This window comes from Heteronotia binoei, chromosome 19 (genome assembly GCF_032191835.1).
Source record: "Heteronotia binoei isolate CCM8104 ecotype False Entrance Well chromosome 19, APGP_CSIRO_Hbin_v1, whole genome shotgun sequence".
NCBI lineage: Eukaryota > Metazoa > Chordata > Lepidosauria > Squamata > Gekkonidae > Heteronotia > Heteronotia binoei.
This window is the reverse complement of record NC_083241.1, coordinates 6,241,008-6,261,962: the sequence shown is the minus strand read 5'-3', so window position 1 is coordinate 6,261,962 and position 20,955 is coordinate 6,241,008. Positions and strand designations below refer to the sequence as shown.

At 48.2% G+C, this 20,955-nt stretch overlaps 1 protein-coding gene across 1 annotated transcript in view; it reads right to left on the bottom strand.

Annotated features, from left to right (window-relative positions):
* Nucleotides 1-1,714: 1,714 nt before the first annotated feature.
* Nucleotides 1,715-20,955, bottom strand: part of SV2B (synaptic vesicle glycoprotein 2B) — a 40,763-nt gene continuing 21,522 nt past the window's right edge. Inside the window, exons 5-12 of the mRNA XM_060260260.1 lie at nucleotides 19,415-19,504; nucleotides 17,343-17,453; nucleotides 14,616-14,704; nucleotides 10,506-10,670; nucleotides 7,647-7,780; nucleotides 4,630-4,830; nucleotides 2,734-2,893; nucleotides 1,715-1,951 (exon numbers count right to left, since the gene is read on the bottom strand). Coding sequence (XP_060116243.1) covers nucleotides 1,768-1,951; nucleotides 2,734-2,893; nucleotides 4,630-4,830; nucleotides 7,647-7,780; nucleotides 10,506-10,670; nucleotides 14,616-14,704; nucleotides 17,343-17,453; nucleotides 19,415-19,504 — 1,134 coding nt within the window. The 3' untranslated portion in view covers nucleotides 1,715-1,767. The remainder of the gene's footprint in view (nucleotides 1,952-2,733; nucleotides 2,894-4,629; nucleotides 4,831-7,646; nucleotides 7,781-10,505; nucleotides 10,671-14,615; nucleotides 14,705-17,342; nucleotides 17,454-19,414; nucleotides 19,505-20,955) is intronic.

Here is a 20,955-nt window from a genome sequence, read left to right as displayed (position 1 = left end):
AGTGCAGTGTGTGCCTAAAAGGCTCATAACAGCGCGAGAGATGATTTTTTTTTTCATATGGCTGCTCCTTGCAGATGGCTCGTTTTCCTGCTGTTTTGTTTTTTAAAATGAAATCATCTTAGTGAAGGAAAATCCTCCACAGCCGACTTTCCTCCAACTGGCTTTGAATCGCTTCTCCGTCCGGAGTCGAAGGACTGCGTTCGTGTCCCCGGTGGAACAGACCTCCTTAAAAGCATCCAGAAATGCCTCCAGATCTCTTTTGCCCCGCTGGCAAAATTGCAATGCCAAAGAGTTCAAATGTTTTTTTGCGTTACCCACACGCATCTGAGCACTCTCGAACACCTTCCAACAGCATTGGCATTTCATGTCCTCTGTGCTCCCACATAATAAAAGGAGCGGATCGTTCTGTCATCACCTTCCAAAAACACAACCAAGCACGGACTATATCAGGAGCAAGCGAGTCTAAACTGCCTCGCCGAGACCCCGGCAATCTTTGAGAGTTCCTGGGTTTTACGGAATAGGAAATGTTCCATTCCCTTGGTGAGGAAGTGACTTCAGTTTATACTGTACAATTACCTTTGTCAGCTGACCAAAGGACGACTGAAATGGCACTTCCCCAAACTGTGCTTTGTAGCGCACCAGAGAAGACCCAAATCTATCAGCAACTCAAAAAACATTTTCATTAATTAGTATGGCTATAATGCTGGTAAATTAATTCCTGCAGTTACCGTATTCTACACTTGAGCCCAAATTCTACTTCCCGTCCCCTATTTACAATGCAGAGTATGTACATATTTGGTTTTTGAAATCATTTGATACCCATTGAATGAAACGAGTTTGACCGAGACACACAAAAAACCCTTCCCGCTGGAAAAAGTCCCAGAGCGATGCATTTGAAATACTGTCAGGTGTGATGGTTTGCGCTCGGATTTGATGCTGTTCCCTTTGCAGTCACCATGAGTGGTCTGAACATTTCTATTCTGAATGATAAACGAGAGCACGAAAATGACATGGGAAGTTAATTCCAAGGAGTGGTTTAAAAATAAAGCAAACGAGGGCCAAGATTTTCCGAAAGGAAATAGCTTCTTTTGAGTGCTTTTTTTAGACGCAGAAGTCCAATCCATGGTAGAGACTATTCTTTCCTCAGGAGGAAAACAGGCTATGCGGAGAGTCAAGTTCTCAAAATGGAAGCCCTAACCACCAGCAAATGTCTAGCCAGGGATTGAGCGTTACTCAAAAGGGTAGCTTCGCCCCTGAAACACACAAGCGGTTTGCAAACTTTCTCCACACCTGATTGGCGGGGAACGAGCATTTTGCTAATTACCCAGAAAGCGACAGGAACGCGAAGACAAGTCAAACTCCGTAAGGAGGCCTTCTGACCAGCCTCACTGTTCTAAAATGTACACAAATACACAGACATGCAGAATCACGATGTCGCATGATCTCAGTTTGGGCCTTAGATGTTCGCACGCGTTTGGCAGCCAAGATGGGGCTCTGTTGTCTTGCGAGGGGTAGCTTCAAAGCAAATGAGCTAAGCTCAGGCGGGTGTGTTTGGGAGTGTGTTTTTGAGTGAGGGGGACTCTGTCAGCGTAGCTCAGCAGTCCTAGAACTAAAGGGGTAATGCTATCACAGTGGGCTACCGCTCCCTCTGCTCCCCATTGCCGAAAATCTGAGGTGCCGGCATTGGACGGATCGGTGGGGAATATTTGACTTTCTCCTCGTGGCATTTGTTCTGCCGCCATCGTGGTCATTTCCCCCTCAAGCTGCTCACATCAGGACCTGGTCGCGGGTTTCCGGCAACCGCAGGGCGAGGAGACCTCCCGCAACCAGAGCGGAGGAGGCCAGAAGGATGGGGACCACTTTGGTGATGCCCACAAAGGAGGCGAAGATAGAGTTCCCCAAGATGGCTCCAACTTTGCACAGGCCGTTCAGGATGCCGAAGGCAGTGGCTCTGCAGAGGGGGAAAGAAAAATGAGAGACTGGAGGTCAACAGCATGCAGGGAGAGTCAGTTTGGTGTAGTGGTTAAGTGTGCAGACTCTTATCTGGGAGAACGGGGTTTGATTCCCCACTCCTCCACTTGCAGCTGCTGGAATGGCCTTGGGTCAGCCAGAGCGCTCTTATCTGGGAGAACCAGGTTTGATTCCCCCCTCCTCCACTTGCAGCTGCTGGAATGGCCTTGGGTCAGCCATAGCTTTCTTATCTAGGAGAACCAGGTTTGATTCCCCACTCCTCCACTTGCAGCTGCTGGAATAGCCTTGGGTCAGCCATAGCTCTCTTATCTGGGAGAACCGGGTTGGATTCCCCACTCCTACAGCTGCTGGAATGGCCTTGGGTCAGCCGGAGCTCTCATTGGAGTTGTCCTTAAAAGGGTAGCTGCTGTGAGAGCCCTCTCAGCCTCACCCACCCACTCACAGGGTGTCTGTTGTGGGGGGAGAAGATAAAGGAGATTGTGAGCCGCTCTGAGTCTCTGATTCAGAGAGAAGGGCAAGGTATAAACCTGCAGTCTTCTTCTTCTGTTAATCTGGAGGGAAGGCATTTAAAAGCAGCGCAGTCCCTTTAAATGTGATGGCCAGAACTCCCTTTGGAGTTCAATCATGCTTATCACACCCTTCCTCCCGGCTCCACCCCCAAAGTCCCCTGGCTCCACCCCCAAAGTCCCCAGATATTTCTTCGAGTCAGACCTGGCAACCCTAATCCCCTTATCCCCGAGAGAGGACCCTGAGAAGAGTCACCGTTTATGCGTGGGGTACAGCTCCACGGTGATCACGTCCAAGGCGTTCCAGGCAGCGATGCTGGTACTGCAGAAAAGACACTGCCAGCCGATCATGGCTGACTCGCTGTTGCCAAAGAACAGGAAGAAGCAGCAGACTGCGGAGATCAGCATGGAACCGCCTGGGGACAGAGGGAGACACAGAAGGGAGGTGAGTCTGAGACACCGTTCAGGAGAACAGAGATGAGACTAGCTATAGATTCCGGTGGTGCGAGGAAGAGATACCATTTAGGCCTAAATATTGTCCGGTTTCATCAGTTTGGTTTAGGCTGTTCAGCTCCAGCAGGTCCTTCTCTGGCCTCCCATTGAGAACCCGTACCCGAGCTTTCTCTGTTATGGCTCCACAATTATGGAATCAACTTCAGAAGAAATGCGGGCCCTGCGGGACTTTGAACAATTCCGCAGGGCCTGCAAGACCATCTTGTTTCGAATGGCCTTCAATGATTACAACTGCTAAGTAAGTTCGCCATCTAGGTAATAGCACAAAATATTAATTTTATTGTTTTTAGAATTTTAATAGATTTTAATTAATTGTAGTTTAAAATGTTGTACTGTACAATGTATATTGAATTTTGTTGTTAGCTGCCCTGAGCCTGCTTCGGCGGGGAGGGCGGGATACAAATAAAAGGTGATTGATTGATTGATTGATTGATTGATTGATTGATTGAACTTTTATGGGTGGTATGGGGTAGATTCCAAACCATTTAGTGGGGGCCATTTTCAGATTAGACTTGCGATGTATTGTTGACCTTCCTTGCCTGGAAGGAAAACATGGAATGGATTTTCTCTTAAGGTCTATCTGGGCACAGAGACCTTAATGGAAAATCCACTCTGCATTTTCTTTGCAGCTTGTTCTCTGCCGCAGCCAGACAAGGCAGAAAGAGCAGGCAACTTCAGCAGCCTCTGAGCTTCAAAGGGTGAGGACATGAAGTGGGGGAGGGGGAGAAAAGAGAACCAGGGGCCTGATTAAAGCCCTGGGTGGGCTGTGTGTGGCCTGCAGGCCAGACATTTGACACCCCTGAACTAGATTTAAGCACTTGAGAGACCAACAAGGTTTTCGGAGTACGTGTGAAAGCTCACACTCCAAAACCCTAAGGTGTTACTGGGCTCAAAAGCTAGTCCCCAAAGAGCAGAAGTGAGGGAAAACTCTTGTCTCTGTGCTTTGCTTCCCTGAGGCATCTGGTGGGCCCCTGGAAATGGAAGTGCCGGGCTTCTGGTCTGGTCCTGCAGCATTCTTGGGGCACGCAAGCATTCTCTCCCCAGCCTGCCTTCAGAAACAGCGCAGAACCAAGAAGGCCACTCCAGTCCCTAGGGTTGCCAAGCCCCCAGGCTGGGCGGGGGTTCTCCCACCCTGGAGGTTCCCAACCTACCGGCCCACATTGGATCAGTGGGGGGAACCTCCCCCAACATCACTAGTGCAATGACGTCATTTGCGGGTGATATCATTGCACTGGCGACATTACGCACGGCGTTTCCAGGAAAACTTGATGGTTTTCCTGAACGCTCTAGCAATTTGGAAGGGCAAAACTCTATGGTACCTATTGTACGATTAGGACTTTCCCCTAAAGAAAGTCCCCCGCCAGAGGACACAGGGGACTTAGCAACCCTACCATTTCCACTCCACCTTAACAGCCTCCGGGAAGCAAGCAGGGTTAAAAAACTCTATGGTTTTCCTGGACGCTCTATCAATTTGGGAGGGCAAAACTCTAGGATACCTCTTGTACCATTAGGACTTTCCCCTAAAGAAAGTCCCCCGCCAGAGGACACAGGGGACTTAGCAACCACCATTTCCACTCCACCTTAACAGCCTCCTTATGTGCTCTCCCATATCTATCTGCCCCCAGCGCTGCCCACTCACCAATCATCTTGATCCTGCCTATCTTGTCCATCAGCAGAGCCGAGATGATGTTCCCCGGCAGCACCGAGAGGCTGCCCAGGAAGCTGACCAGGTAAATTAGGAAGTCGTTGTCTTCCTCGAAGTCCAGGTGGCAGCCCTCCTTCTGGTCCAGGAAGGTGGTGTTGACAAATTTGCAGTCGATGAATTTATGCTCGTAGAGATCTGAGGGGGAAAGAGACAGCCAGGTATATCTATGGCTGCCATCACACTAGGCTTCCCAAATCCCCCGCCTGGGCAGGGGACCCCCGATTTGGAGCCTCCTACCCCCGCTGGCCAAAAATTCAGAAAGCGGGGGGAATGGCAGCTCTTCCCACCCAGCCCCAATCCCAGCAGCTTCTTCTCTCCCGTTCCCACCGATCCCCAATGCTTCTCCTCCTCCCTTCCCTTCCCTTCTCACCTCAATTGCAGCAGCTTCTCTTTGCCCCTCCCCTTCCCACCCAGCTCTATTGCAGCAGCCGGAGCTTTCCCAGGCTGCTTCCTGCCCCGCCCCAAAGGACCATGTGCCTTTGCACCTCCGGAAGTGGTGAAAGGCTTCAACTTTCTGTGCCTGAAATAAGCTGGCTGGTGAGTAGAGAGGGCAATCCCCTACATCAGATTTGCGAGAAGGGGTGCGTGTGTGTGTGTGTGCGTGGAGAGGGAAACGTCTTCATTATTCCCTATGGAAATCGTTTCTCATAAGGTATAATGGGAAATTGATCTGGAGGTTTTGGGGGCTCTGGGGGAGTTATTTTTTGAGGTAGAGGCACCAAATTTTCTGTATAGTATCTAGTGCCTCTCCCCAAAGTGCCCCCCAAGTTTCAAAACGATTGGACCAGGGGGTCCAATTCTATGAGCCCCAAAAGAAGGTGCCCCTATCCTTCATTATTTCCTATGGAAGGAAGACATTTTAAAAAGTGTGCTGTCCCTTTAAATGTGATGGCCAGAACTCCCTTTGAGTTCAGTTATGCTTGTCACACCCTTGTTCCTGGCTCCGCCCCAATGTCTCCTGGCTCCACCCCCAAAGTCCCCAGATATTTCTTGAATTGGACTTGGCAACCCTACATCACACACACGAAGGCTGCGTTCAGATGGGCGATTTGGGACGGTACAGCCCCACACCTGGATTAAAACAATGCATTCATATGCACACATCCAGGCTCCACCATGCACTCGTCCACACCTCATCTCCCAAAGTCTCCCGTCTGCTTCAAAAAACCACTGGGAAGTTCTTCCCTGTTGCCTTTTCTGGCAGTTTGAACGGCCAGGCACACCAGGGAAGAGTCTGCCATGTGCTTGAGCAGTGCAACCAGGGCGTGCATGGCCTGTGCCTCTCTCAGCAGCCGGGCATGTGCCATCTGAGCACCCCAGGGCGCCTCAAACTGTGCCAGCTTTTTTCTAGGCTGGGAGGCTGCTACTGCAAGCTGCCAGTCCGAGTGCAGCCGAAAGAATGCACTTTCAATCCACTTTCCAACTGAATTTTACCGTGTGAACTGGCAAAATCCAGCTGGAAAGTGCACTGATTGAAAGTGCATTATTTAGTGTGTGTGTGTGATAGCAGCCTATATTACAGCTGCACATTGACTCCATAACTGCTTTAAATGCTACGGCTTCCCCTAGAGAATCGCGGGGACTAGAACGACAGCCTTGGTGAGGGCACTGAAAATGATCTCCTCCTTATAAGATCTGGTTGGAGGCTGCGACAAAACACCTGTAAGTTCTCTACATATTTACAGGAAAACCCAGAAGCGGCATAGGTTAGCTCTAGAGGAAGAGGAAGGAAGAAGAAGGAAGAAGAAAGAATGAGAAGAAGAAGAGAAGGAGGAGGCGATTGGATGTATACCCTGCCCTTCACTACCTGAAGGAATCTAAGAGTGGCTTCCAGTCTCCTTCCCTTCCTCTTCCCACAATAGACACCCTGTGAGGTAGGTGGGGCAGAGGGAGCTCTGAGAGAACTGCTCTTGAGCAGAACAGCTCTGACAGAGTTATGGCTAATCCAAGGCCATTCCAGCAGGTGCAAGTGGAGGAGTGGGGAATCAAACTCGGTTTTCTCAGATAAGAGTCCGGGCACTTAACAACTACACCAGAACCACCAGAAACTCCCCACTGAGGAGAAAGGTAGGATGCAAATGACATAAATACATAAATAAACAAAAATTAAAGCAGATGCTTGGAGAATGAAGCTATTATTTTGTTTAAAAGTATACGAGAAAAACAAAATATGTAGCAGAATACTGTTGCCCTGGGAGCAAAGGGAAACTCACTAATTGAAACATGTGAAACCACAGCTTCATGAGCATCACTGTATGCACATATACATAAAAGGATGCATTGCCTCTGATATGTACTCATACTCAGAGAGAGAATTAATTACTAGATTCCCAGACTTGAAAAATGACAATTGTAGAATTTCATATTAATGAAATGCTAAATGGACACACGCACGAAGTGAGTGCTCAGGGACATGGGCCAGGAAATAGAGGTCTTCTCTTGCAAATAAAAAGACTTACAGGCACATATGTTCCTCAGTATCTGGGACAACAGCTTCACGCTGAGAAACAAAAAAGCTATCTTTTCCCCAGCCCCTTTTTTCTCTTCCCGCATCAGCTTCACCTCCACCTTCTGCCCAAAGTGAAAACACACGGGACCTTCTTTTTTTTGTAGCAGGAACTCCTTTGCATATTAGGCCACACACCCCTGATGTAGCCAACCCTCCGCGAGCTTACAGTAGGCCCTGTACTAACAGCCCTGTAAGCTCTTGGAGGATTGGCTGCATCAGGGGTGTGTGGCCTAATATGCAAAGGAGCTCATGCTAGAATTCCACCCCTGGGCCACACACTCCTGATGTAGCCCATCCTCCTGGAGCTTACAGTAGGCCCTATACAAAGAGCCCTGTAAGCTTCTGGAGAATTGGCTACATCAGGGGTATATGGCCTAATATGCAAAGGAATTCCTGCTAAAAAGAAAGCCCTGGCAAACGCAAATACACTCCTCCCACCGACCTGTGTTATAAAAGATGGTGGAGATGAAGGTGCACTCCTTGAAGAAGGTCTCACTGGAGGTCACGTCTTCAAAATAGCATTCCTCAAACAGGGAGTCCTCAAACGTCACATCCTTGAATTTCATTTTCATGAACCTGCAACGCCAGAAGGGCCAGAATCAGCGACACAGAACAAAGGAGCCACCTCCTTCATAGAGTCACTAGATGTCAGTATACCCACAGAGGGAAGAGGGGGGAAAAACCATTAGGAAGAAATGGAGTTGATCAACAGTCATATATTTAGGTTTGGATTCCTCTTCTATACGAGGTTTACAGGAGCTTTGCAGTGCAAGGAAGACAACATTCGCACTCACAAAGGCTTCTTATTTTTATCTTTCATAGATTGGAACGTCGCCTTGGAAGACAACTAATTAAACCAGGGGTGTTGAACTCATTTGTTATGAGGGCTGGATCTGACATAAATGAGACCTTAGAATCATAGAATCCTAGAGTTGGAAGGGACCTCCAGGGTCATCTAGTCCAATCCCCTGCACAATGAAGGAAACTCATAAACACCTCCCCCTAAATTCACAGGATCCGCATTGCTGTCAGATGGCCATCTAGCCTCTGTTTAAAAACCTGCAAGGAAGGAGAGCCCACCACCTCCCGAGGGAGTCAGTTCCACTGAGGAACTGCTCTAACGGTCAGGAAGTTCTTCCTAATGTTGAGACGGAAATTCTCTTGGTTTCATTTCAACCCATTAATTCTAGTCCTACCTCCTGGGGCCACAGACAACAATTCCACACCCTCCTCTATAGGACAGCCCTTCAAGTACTTGAAGATGGTGATCCTATCACCTCTCAGCCGCCTCCTCTCCAGGCTAAACATGCTCAGCTCCTTCAACCTTGTTGGGCCGGGCTGGGTGTATCATAAAATGTAATGCCAGATAGCAGAGATATAAACTTTATAAAGGACACAGACAAACACAAAGATTTATTTAACAAACAACAACCCTAAAATAAAACATTCTTATTAGCACTCTTGCAATATTGCGGTCAGTATCAAAGCAAGCTCTGCCTCCCTCCACAAGGGAGGAGCCTCAGCCAATGGAGAAAACAGAGGTTTTCCTCTGAAGCTCCTGTGCGATTGAGGAAGCCTGGCAAAGCAGGCTGTGAGGCAGAAGGAAGCAAGAGAGAGGGAGAAGGAAGCAGACAAGAGCCAGTTGCTTGGGGGCCTGATAGGAGCCCTCCAGGGGGCCTGATTCGGCTCATGGGCCACATGTTTGATGCCTCTGGATTAAACAGTCCTTTTCAGAGATTACATTCATGCTGATGGTGACGCTGCGAATAAGCAATATGTTGTCTGAACAGGAGAATACATCCCTTTTGCATGTTTGTACAGCTTCAGTAGATGCAAAGCAGACCCCCCCACACGCACCAGAAAATCAAGCAGTCGCTCACAAAGACTGAAGCTGCACACACAAGTAATATATGCCCATATCCCTGGTTCAGACAACATAGCAAGAACATGTTGCTGAACATGGTTCAGAAACATGTGCATATCAAGAAGAAAAAGATATTGGATTTATATCCCACCCTATACTTTGAATCTGAGAGTCTTAGAGCAGGTCACAATCTCCTTTACCTCCCCCCCCACACACACACACACACAACAGACACCTGTGAGGTGGGTGGGCCTGAGAGAGCTCTGACAGAAGCTGCTTTTTCAAGGACAGCTCTGTGAGAGCTCTGGCTGACTCAAGGCCATTCCAGCAGCTGCAAGTGGAGGAGTGGGGAATCAAACCCGGTTCTCCCAGATAAGAGAGCTCTGGCTGACCCAAGGCCATTCCAGCAGCTGCAAGTGGAGGAGTGGGGAATCCAACCCGGTTCTCCCAGATAAGAGAGCTCTGGCTGACCCAAGGCCATTCCAGCAGCTGCAAGTGGAGGAGTGGGGAATCAAACCCGGTTCTCCCAGATAAGAGAGCTCTGGCTGACCCAAGGCCATTCCAGCAGCTGCAAGTGGAGGAGTGGGGAATCAAACCCGGTTCTCCCAGATAAGAGAGCTCCGGCTGACCCAAGGCCATTCCAGCAGGTGCAAGTGGAGGAGTGGGGAATCAAACCCGGTTCTCCCAGATAAGAGAGCCCTGGCTGACCCAAGGCCATTCCAGCAGCTGCAGGTGGAGGAGTGAGGAATCAAACCCGGTTCTCCCAGATAAGAGAGCTCTGGCTGACCCAAGGCCATTCCAGCAGCTGCAAGTGGAGGAGTGGGGAATCAAACCCGGTTCTCCCAGATAAGAGAGCTCTGGCTGACCCAAGGCCATTCCAGCAGCTACAAGTGGAGGAGGGGGGGAATCAAACCTGGTTCTCCCAGATAAAAGTCCACACACTTAACCATGACACCAAACTGGCTCTCTTATCAGAAGGATTTACATGTGATTGCTGACTCTCCCCATCCCACCGTAGACTTAGGGGCATAATATCTGTGTTTCACAGGCTTCTGGCCACACTATTGACCGTGTGTGTGGTGTACTTACAAGATTTTAAATGATAACCACTGAGCCCCTTTGGCACTGTAGACAGGCAGGGTGGAAACCACTTAAATAAACCAGGTTGTGAGGAAAAGGGGAAACCGGCTCACAAAGTCACACTGGGATTCTCACCAGCGAGGGACTGTTTGCACAAGAAAAGTAACATACAAGCCAGTCACGGACTGACCTCCCTCCCACCTTTGGGAGCATTTTCTAGTGCTCCAAAACACACACTGTGGAAACAAAGAATGCTGCCACAACTGGGATTAGCACATGATTAGCACATGACCCCTCGCATATGTGGCTATCAACTCAAAGCTGCATACAAGGTTGCAGTCGGACGGAAGCACTCACTTGTCATTGAAGTATGTCCCGTTCTTGTGCACCTGGTTCTCCAGGGTGAAGTTGAAGGTGAAATGCTTCACTTCCTCGTGAAGGAAGTTCTTCTCACGTGATTTATACGCCTCTTCTTGGTAATACCGTATCATGTCTGGGAACCAGACAATAAGGCCATAATAACTGTGGAAGAAACAGAAGAGGTTGTACTGGACTGGGGGGACAGGAGAGAGCTCTGGTCCTTTTTAAGGGAGCTCTGGTCCTTCTCATGGTATCTCAAAAATACCTTATGACTTCCATACAAGAAAGCGAAGCTGATTGTTAGGCCTAGGGTTGCCCGGCCAACAAATATGGCCTGTGGGACTATTTCTGAATACTGATGTTGACTGCGTTGCTATATCACTTCCGAGAAAAACCCAGAAGTGACATCAGGGAGCTCTAGGAATTGCTGGGAACTCTCTGGTTTCGCCATTGAGTTTCTGGTGATTCTCAGAGCTACCCTAAGTCATGTCTGTTTTTCCCTGCAGAAGTGCTGTAGTGACTCAGCCAACATTCTTCCCTTCCACCCATGTCCCAGTTCTCCCATTGTCTCATGGTTGCTCGGCCTCATCCTGCCGCCATACTTCTCCAGGTCTTGCAGAACTCATTTCTGTTTTGCTATCAGAGATAATTTGGTTAATATGGTAAAACCAGGAGTGCACAGGAGCGGAGCTCCAGCAGGGCTGTTCAGGGCTCTGCTGGCATGCTGGGGAAGGCATAGGGAGGCATCTTATTACCCCAAGCAAAATTCCCAGGAGAGCGTGGTTGTTGCTCAGCTGAAACATTTGAGTAATTCCAACAGAAGCAAAGCAAAGCTTGAGCCTTCCATGGTGCCCTGAATTCACACACACCACACACGCCCAAAAATGGAGGTTCCTGCTCATATCCGAAGAAGCATTCAGTTTCACAGGAAGAAAGAAAAGAAGTTTTAAGAAGATCGACTGGATTTCGCAGGGAAGTTCCACACATCCTTATTTTAAGGAGATTGTAGCACAGAGAAGGGTGGTCAACTATCCTGAAAGATGTCAGGCAGCACAGATTTTGAGAACCCACTCCGTTCTTACAAAGAATGAGCTGGGGCCTTGTGAGGAAGAGAGGATTTTTTGATTCCACTTAAAAGCCATCAGTCTTGAAAAAGGCAACAAAACGTTTGACACTGGCTAATGTGGACTGGCTTAATGTGGCTGAACTTATTCTTTACCCTACACCTCACTGAGAAAACAGTGAGCTGAACGAGCAGGACTGTGAAGTGAGATAACTTGTTTCTTTAAATTTCTGTGTATAATCTGGATGAAAGAATTCATTATAGACTGTTACGATTTTGGTTTATGAGTCTATAGCAGACTCTTAACCTTCTAAATGTACCTGCGTGCACTTTAAAAGTGCCTGTGATTTTTCTGCAGACTGTTTTGAATTCATTTTGGTGCAGACTGTTCAAGAACAGAGGTCATGTCTAAGTGCCTGCGTGCACTCTTGTGTCTCATATTGCAGTCTGTTTAAGATAGAAGCTTTGGAATATTAAAGTGCCTGCGTGTACTCTTGTGTTTCATATTTCAGTCTGTTTATCATAGAAGCTTTGGAATATTATAGTGCCTGCGTGCACTCTTGTGTCTCATATTGCAGTCTGTTTAAGATAGAAGCTTTGAAATATTAAAGTGCCTGCATGCACTCTTGTGTCTCATATTGCAGTCTGTTTAAGATAGAAGCTTTGGAATATTAAAGTGCTTTGGAATATTAAAGTGCCTGCGTGCACTCTTGTGTCTCATATTGCAGTCTGTTTAAGATAGAAGCTTTGGAATATTAAAGTGCCTGCGTGCACTCTTGTGTCTCATATTGCAGTCTGTTTAAGATAGATGCTTTGGAATATTAAAGTGCCTGCGTGCATTCTTGTGTTTCATATTGCAGTCTGTTTAAGGTAGAAGCTTTGGATTATTAAAGTGCCTTTTGTGCACATTTATATTGTTTATCTTAGATGATTTAGGAGCAGAGTCTACTCAGAAGTAGAGGCCAAAAGGGTTTTCCTATTACATATATGTTTTGACAGCACAGATTTGGAGCCATCAAGCCAAATGCTGCTCACCTGTAGGTATGTCGTCACCTGACAATGCTCATTATTGCAATCCCAGGTAGGCAACAAAAGCCACAAGGTGTGGCGTGGTGGCCCACCAGGGTGTGACGATGCCAATGGGCAGCACCACATGGTTGGGCGTTACCAGATTGCTTCATGGCATCCTGTCACCCCAGACGAGGTACACCTATCCCCTCCGGGGCCTGCAACAGTGCTAGCCCAGTTAAGAGAAGCTGCAGACTTGGCGCCAGCAGGGGGTGGCATGATCCTGGGAGGGGATGCCAGTCTGAAGACTGTGGCTGGTACGCCACTGCCCTTCTCATTGTTCTTCCCCATGCAGTTGTTTGGGGTAGCACAGCTGGAGTCCCATCCCCATGATATTGACCTGATAGCTCTAAAGTTGTTAGAGCTTGGACTGCAGCACGTATTCAGGGTGGAAAGAAACATCTTCTCAAGGCTGGTGTCAGCATACACTGAAGCAGGAATTCTGGTAGAAACATAGAGCTAGAAGGCAACCCAAGAATGGGTGGCATGCTGGTGGGAGGGAAAGAAGGAGGGCATGAGCTCCTAGTGGTGGGCAGAGGAGGGGAAGGCTACCTCAGGAACTCTCTGCCCAGGGCTCCCCGAAATCTGCCCCTGGTCCTGAGATAAGGAAAAGGTAGTCCCCTGTGCAAGCACCAGTCGTTTCCGACTCTGGGGTGATATTACTCTCACAACATTTTCACGGCAGACTTCTTATGGGGTGGTTTGCCCCTGTATAAATCAATGGTGCAGTCTCATTTGGAATACTGTGTACAATTCTAGTCACCGCACCTCATAAAGGATATTCTAGCATTGGGAAAAGTCCAGAAAAGGGCAACTAGAATGATGAAAGGGTTGGAACACTTTCCCTATGAAGAAAGGTTAAAACGCTTGGGGCTCTTTAGCTTGGAGAAAAGTCGACTGCGGGGTGACATGATAGAGGTTTACAAAGTAATGCATGGGATGGAGAAAGTAGAGAAAGAAGTACTTTTCTCCCTTTCTCAAAATACAAGAACTCGTGGGCATTCGATGAAATTGCTGAGCAGTCAGGTTAAAACGGATAAAAGGAAGTACTTCTTCACCCAAAGGGCGATTAACGTGTGGAATTCACTGCCGCAGGAGGTGGTGGCAGCTACAAGCATAGACAGCTTCAAGAGGGGGTTAGATAAAAATATGGAGCAGAGGTCCATCAGTGGCCATTAGCCACAGTGTGTATATAAATGTGTGTGTGTGTGTGTGTGTGTATATATATATATATATATATATATATATATAATTTTGGGGGGCACTGTGTGACACAGAGTGTTGGACTGGATGGGCCATTGGCCTGATCCAACAGGGCTTTTCTTATGTTCTTATGTGACACAGAGTGTTGGACTGGATGGGCCATTGGCCTGGTCCAACATGGCTTCTCTTATGTTCTTATGTGACACAGAGTGTTGGACTGGATGGGCCATTGGCCTGATCCAACAGGGCTTTTCTTATGTTCTTATGTGACACAGAGTGTTGGACTGGATGGGCCATTGGCCTGATCCAACATGGCTTCTGTTATGTTCTTATGTGACACAGAGTGTTGGACTGGATGGGCCATTGGCCTGATCCAACAGGGCTTTTCTTATGTTCTTATGTGACACAGAGTGTTGGACTGGATGGGCCATTGGCCTGGTCCAACATGGCTTCTCTTATGTTCTTATGTGACACAGAGTGTTGGACTGGAGGGGCCATTGGCCTGATCCAGCATGGCTTCTCTTATGTTCTTATGCCTTCCCCAGTCATGTACACTTTCCACCCAGCAAGCTGAGTCCTCATTTGACCGACCTCGGAAGGATGGAAGGCTGTCAACCTGAGCTGGCTACCTGAACCCAGCTTCCGCTGGGATCGAACTCAGGTTGTGTGCAGAGGGTTCCGACTGCAGTACTGCAGCTTTAACCCTCTGCGCCACGGGCCTCTGTGTTAGTCCTGAGATAACAACCAGCTTTTGGACATCTCATGGCACCTACCTCAAAGCCATGGTAAACCACACGATGGCCAGAAACAGAGTATTCATTCGATACTGGGCTGTCAGACAATAGAGGATGTTGTCCAAAACCTGAAAAGTCCACAAGATCAGTTATGGCAAAACTCTACAATAAACTTTGGACACAATCTATGATTCTCAATAATATCCCTTGGAGACTGATGGAGATGGGTCGCCGAGCCTGTTTGTATCAGTAGAAAACAGCAGGAGTCCAGTAGCTCCTTCAAGGCAAGCAGAATTTGTGGCAGGGGAGGAGTTTTCGTGGGCCGCTAAGATACTTGAAGAAGTGAGCAACACCAAAGCTCTTCCCATGCCAAGCTGACACAAATTTCGTTAGCCTTTATGGAGCTACTGGACTTTTGTTCTTTTTTGATACCATCCCTCGTTTGGGGAACAAAGTACTCATAGGTGGAAAGGGGCCCCAGAAAAACACCATATTCATTTCATAGGCTGAGAACGCCAAACAATTTGGAAACCATCTATATCAGGGATGGCCAAATTGTAGCTTGGGAGTCACATGTGGCTCTTTCACACTTACTGTGTGGCTCTCGAAGCCCCCACCAAGAGGGTCCATCAGTGGCTATTAGCCACAGTGTGTATATAGATATATAGAATTTCTTTTTTGGCCACTGTGTGACACAGAATGTTGGACTGGATGGGCCACTGGCCTGATCCAACGTGGCTTCTCTTGTGTTCTTATGTGACTCAGAGTGTTGGACTGGATGGGCCATTGGCCTGATCCAGCAGGGCTTCTCTTATGTTCTTATGTGACACAGAGTGTTGGACTGGAGGGGCCATTGGCCTGATCCAACATGGCTTCTCTTATGTTCTTATGTGACTCAGAGTGTTGGACTGGATGGGCCATTGGCCTGATCCAACATGGCTTCTCTTATGTTCTTATGTGACACAGAGTGTTGGACTGGATGGGCCATTGGCCTGATCCAACATGGCTTCTCTTATGTTCTTATGTGACACAGAGTGTTGGACTGGAGGGGCCATTGGCCTGATCCAGCAGGGCTTCTCTTATGTTCTTATGTGACTCAGAGTGTTGGACTGGATGGGCCATTGGCCTGATCCAGCAGGGCTTCTCTTATGTTCTTATGTGACTCAGAGTGTTGGACTGGATGGGCCATTGGCCTGATCCAACATGGCTTCTCTTATGTTCTTATGTGACACAGAGTGCTGGACTGGATGGGCCATTGGCCTGATCCAGCAGGGCTTCTCTTATGTTCTTATGTGACTCAGAGTGTTGGACTGGATGGGCCATTGGCCTGATCCAGCAGGGCTTCTCTTATGTTCTTATGTGACTCAGAGTGTTGGACTGGATGGGCCACTGGCCTGATCCAGCAGGGCTTCTCTTATGTGACTCAGAGTGTTGGACTGGATGGGCCATTGGCCTGATCCAACAGGGCTTCTCTTATCTTCTTCTGTGACACAGAGTGTTGGACTGGATGGGCCATTGGCCTGATCCAACATGGCTTCTCTTATATTCTTAAGGCGTTTGTCTCTTTAAATCACTTCTCCAAGCCAAGCCACAAGCTTGGAGAATGCATTTCAAGTTAAAGCTGCTTTCTTTCCACCTCTCCCTCCCTCCCTCCTTCCTTCCTTGTGGCTCTCAAACATCTGATGTTTATTCTATGTGGCTCTTACATTAAGCAAGTTTAGGCACCTCTGATCTACGTCATTCAACTTCATTCAGGCTGATTCACACATTAACAGAGTTCACAGGCTGCGTCTGAGTTCCCCACTCTGCATTTCTGTCACGTGTAACTTGTGCATTCACCCCCTCATCCCCAGGTGTGCAGAACCCAGTTCATTTCGTGGCCACGTGGCATGGCTTCAGTCTCCCTCATGCCGCAAACCGTTTTCCTAACCTGTACTGCCCCTGAAATTAGCCCTCCTTCTAGCATTTCCTTCAGTAAATCTAATATTGAGGCTCAGGTGGTACACAAATGTGCTTACATTTCCTCAGACACAAGATAAAAAGACAAGTGAACGATTAACTAAAAATATTTAATGGGTTCATAATCACTTCCCCCAAAACAAAATATTTCGTTTGCTGATAAATCAGTGAGGTGGTCCAAGTACTCTCCCAAGATCCTACTTGGGAAGTGTCCATAAAATAGGTATGGGGGCCGCATAGCCTAGGGTTGCCAAGTCCAATTCAAGAAATATCTGGGGACTTTGGGGGTGGAGCCAGGAGACTTTGGGGGTGGAGCCAGGAGACATTAGAGGTGGAGCCAAGATCAAGGCTATGACAAGCATCATTGAACTCCAGACGGAGTTCTGGCCATCACATTTAAAGGGACGGCACACCTTTTCAATTCCTTCCTCCCATAGGAAATAATGAAGGATAGGGGCACCCTCTTTTGGGGCTCATAGAATTCGACCCCCTGGTCCAATCTTTTTGAAACTTGGGGGGGTATTTTGGGGAGAGGCACTAGATGCTATACTGAAAATCTGGTGCCTCTACCCCCAAAAACAGCCCCCGCCAGAGCCCCAGATACCCGCAGATCAATTCTCCATGATTTTCTATGGGAATAGATCTCCATAGGGAATAATAGAGTTCCCAGCAGACATTTCCCTCCCCTCCCCCCCGCTTTCTGACAACCCTGAAGCAGGGGGAGGGCCTCCAAACCGGGGGATCCCCTGCCCCCACCTGGGGATTGGCAACCCTACCATAACCCCAGATTGCAATTGGATTCCATACCTGTTTGAAGGTTGTCGTGGCTCTGACCAACGACCGCTGGTACCACGTCCCGGTTGAGCTCTGGATTTCAATAAACTCATCTATCTGCTTGGGAGTTTTTATGTTGGCTACCTGAAAGAAGCAAACCAGAGCCAAAACGTTCAGCTCTTGACACAATCGAATGTGTCAAGAATGCTCTTTTCTAGTTCCATTTATACTGTTGCCGTTTTGATTTTTCTTCTCTCTTGGGCAACGTGAAACCACTTTTGTGCCGTTTTGGCCCTTTCCAGATGTCACATCCATGCAGGCCTCATTTTGGGCAGGAGCTCTGAGCTCTGGAACTTCTAAATTTTGTTGTGCCCTTTCTTTCTCTCTCTCCACACACCCCACCACCCCAATACTCGCTACTGAGCTTCATTGTTCAAACCCACTGTGAGAAGTTTGCTGAACTCTCAGATTTGACAAACTTTCCAATATTTTTCCGCCACAAATAAAAGAAAATAACCAAAACATATAAATCAGACAGATGGAAATCTTCCTCATGCTACTGTGGGCCCATAGGAGAAAGTACTTTAAAAGGTATAATGGGAACAGGCTTCCCTCTAAGCTGAGTTACTGTGAACTAGCTCACAGATTTTTACCCTCCAGCTCACAGATTTTTGTCTTAGCTGAGGAAGGATGACCCCAGAGCACACTCATTTCTGCAGTCGCTCACAACTTTAATGCCAGGAGCTCACAAAGCAGAATTTTTGCTCACAAGAGTCTCCAGTTTAGAGGGAACATATGAACATATGAAGCTGCCTTATACTGAATCAGACCCCCGGTCCATCAAAGTCAGTATTGTCTACTCAGACTGGCAGCAGCTCTCCAGGGTCTCAAGCAGAGGTTTTTCACGCCTATTTGCCTGGACTCTTTTTAGTCGGAGATGCTGGGGATTGAACCTGGGACCTTCTGCTTCCCAAGCAGATGCTCTACCACTGAGCCACCGTCCCTCCCCTTAAACATTGGATGGGAGTAAGGTTTTATTACTGAATTATCTATATTATTGAATTATCTATAATTCAAGAAGCATTTTAAGGTATATGCTGAGCTGATATAATTTAGTACACCTTCAAATGATGCCAGGGATGTGTGGCATATGCAAATAAGTTATTCAAATGAGGTCTGGCACCTCTTTTTCTACAGACCTGCATCCATGCATAACGAGAACCTACTTCCATGCATACTAAGAACCTACTTTCATGGGGCAGAATCTCTGCTGGGAGCTGTTTGCCAGAATTGTAGAAGAAGAAGAAGAAGAAGAAGAAGAAGAAGAAGAAGAAGAAGAAGAAGAAGAAGAAGAAGAAGAAGAAGAAGAAGAAGAAGAAGAAGAAGAAGAAGAAGAAGAAGAAGAAGAAGAAGAAGAAGAAGAAGAAGAAATTGGATTTATATCCCGCCCTCCACTCCGAAGAGTCTCAGAGCGGCTCACAATCTCCTTTCCCTCCCCACCCCCAACAGACACCCTGTGAGGAAGATGAAGATATTGGATTTATATCCCGCCCTTCACTCCGAAGAGTTTCAGAGTGGCTCACAATCTCTTTTCCTTTCCTCCCCCACAACAGACACCCTGTGAGGTGGGTGGGGCTAGAGAGGGCTCTCACAGCAGCTGGCCTTTCAAGGACAACCTCTGCCAGAGCTATGGCTGACCCAAGGCCATTCCAGCAGCTGCAAGTGGAGGAGTGGGGAATCAAACCCGGTTCTCCCAGATAAGAGAGCTCTGGCTGACCCAAGGCCATGTTGCAGGTGCAAGTGAAGGAGTGGGGAATCAAACCCGGTTCTCCCAGATAAGAGTCCGCATACTTAACCACTACACCAAACTGGCTCTCAATTGTAGATGGCGAGGACTCCCTCGCCCTGAAACCGCTGGCTCCCATCCCTGTATCTCCCTGCTAATAAATGGATGTTGTTATGATAGCTGAACCGAAAAGTAGGAACCTGAGTGAGTCTTGACCTGCAAGCTAGTGGGAACACCGCCTTCCTGGATCCTAGTTCAGCTGCTCTAACCACTACCCCAGCCTGCCTAGGCATCTTTCTGGGCCAAGGGCTGGGCTTACCGTGAACACCCTCTCTGGCTCTCCTTTGGCCCTCATGTTGGTGTCGTGGACTTGCTTGAGAATCATCCAGGCTTCGTCATGCTTGCCTATCTAGAAAGACGAAAGCAAACGATACCAGAAATATCACTTCGCCTCCACAGATTTGCTTTAATCATCTCAATTTTCATCATTTTTTCTGTTTTTATTAAGAGTCTGCAAGAAGCAGCATCAGTAGACTAGGATTCTGGGCTAGGCAGACCACTGGCCTGACTCAGCAGGGCTCTTATATTCTCATGCCGATTGATACTTCGAGGTCAGTCAGCAATTGTTCTCCAGGCCAGTTTGGCCAGGGATTCTGGAGTTCTTTTGCCATCTTCTGGGCATGGAGCAAGGGTTACTGGGAGTGTACGTGTGTGTGTGGAGGGGAGGGGAGGTATTTGTGAATTCCGTGCATTGTTCAGGGATTTGGACTAGATGACCATGGAGGTCCCTTCCAACTCTATGATTCTATGTAAGGGCACTCTGACTGGTCGATTTGAGGGCTGCCATTCCCCAGCTGGGGGCAGGGGATCCCCCAGTTTGGAGGACCTCCTCCCACTTCAGGGTCATTAGAAAGCCGGTGGGGGAGGAAAATGTCTGAAGGCACTCCAGTATTCCCTAGGGAGACCAATCCCAATAGCGTATAATGGCAAATTGATCTGTGGATATTTGGGTCTCGGGGGGCTGATTTTTGAGGTAGAGGCACCAAATCTTCAGCAGAGCACCCAGTGCCTCTCCTCAAAACACCCCTCAGGTTTCAATAGGCTTGCCAATCCCCAGGTCCCAGAGGGAGTTCTTCCGCTTTCCCAGGCTCCTTCCCGCCCCCAGTCAGCTGGCCGGCAGGGGGAAGCCCCACCCCCAGAGGACCATGTGGCTTTGGAGGCTTCAGTCTCCGGTTGAAAGGCTTCCTCTTGGGATGGGGTGTCTGGGTTACTCTGAAGAAGTTGGCAGCAACTCGTGAGTAGAGAGGCCAATCCATCGCTTCAGAGTCGCCAGAAATGGGGAAGGGGGGAGGGAAACGTCTGCTGAGCACTTTATTATTCCCTATGTGGAGATCGATTCTCATAGGGCATAACGGGGAATTGATCTGGAGGTTTCGGGGGCTCTGGGGGAGCTGTTTTTTGAGGTAGAGGCACCAAATTTTCAGTATAGTATCTAGTGCCTCTCCCCAAAGCACCCCCCCCCCCCAAGTTTCAAAATGATTGGACCAGGGGGTCCATTTCTATGAGCCCCAAAAGAAGGTGCCACTATCCTTCATTATTTCCTATGGAAGGAAGGCATTTAAAAAGGTGTGCTGTCCCTTTAAATGGCCAGAACTCCCTTGGAGTTCAATTATGCTTATCACACCCTTGTTCCTGGCTCCGCCCCCAAAGTCTCCTGGCTCCACCCCCAAAGTCCCCAGATATTTCTTGAATTGGACTTGGCAACCCTACGTTTCAAAAAGATTGGACCAGGGGTTCCAATTCTATGAGACCCCCAAGAAGGTGCCCCTACCCTTCATTATTTCCAAATGGAGGAAAGGC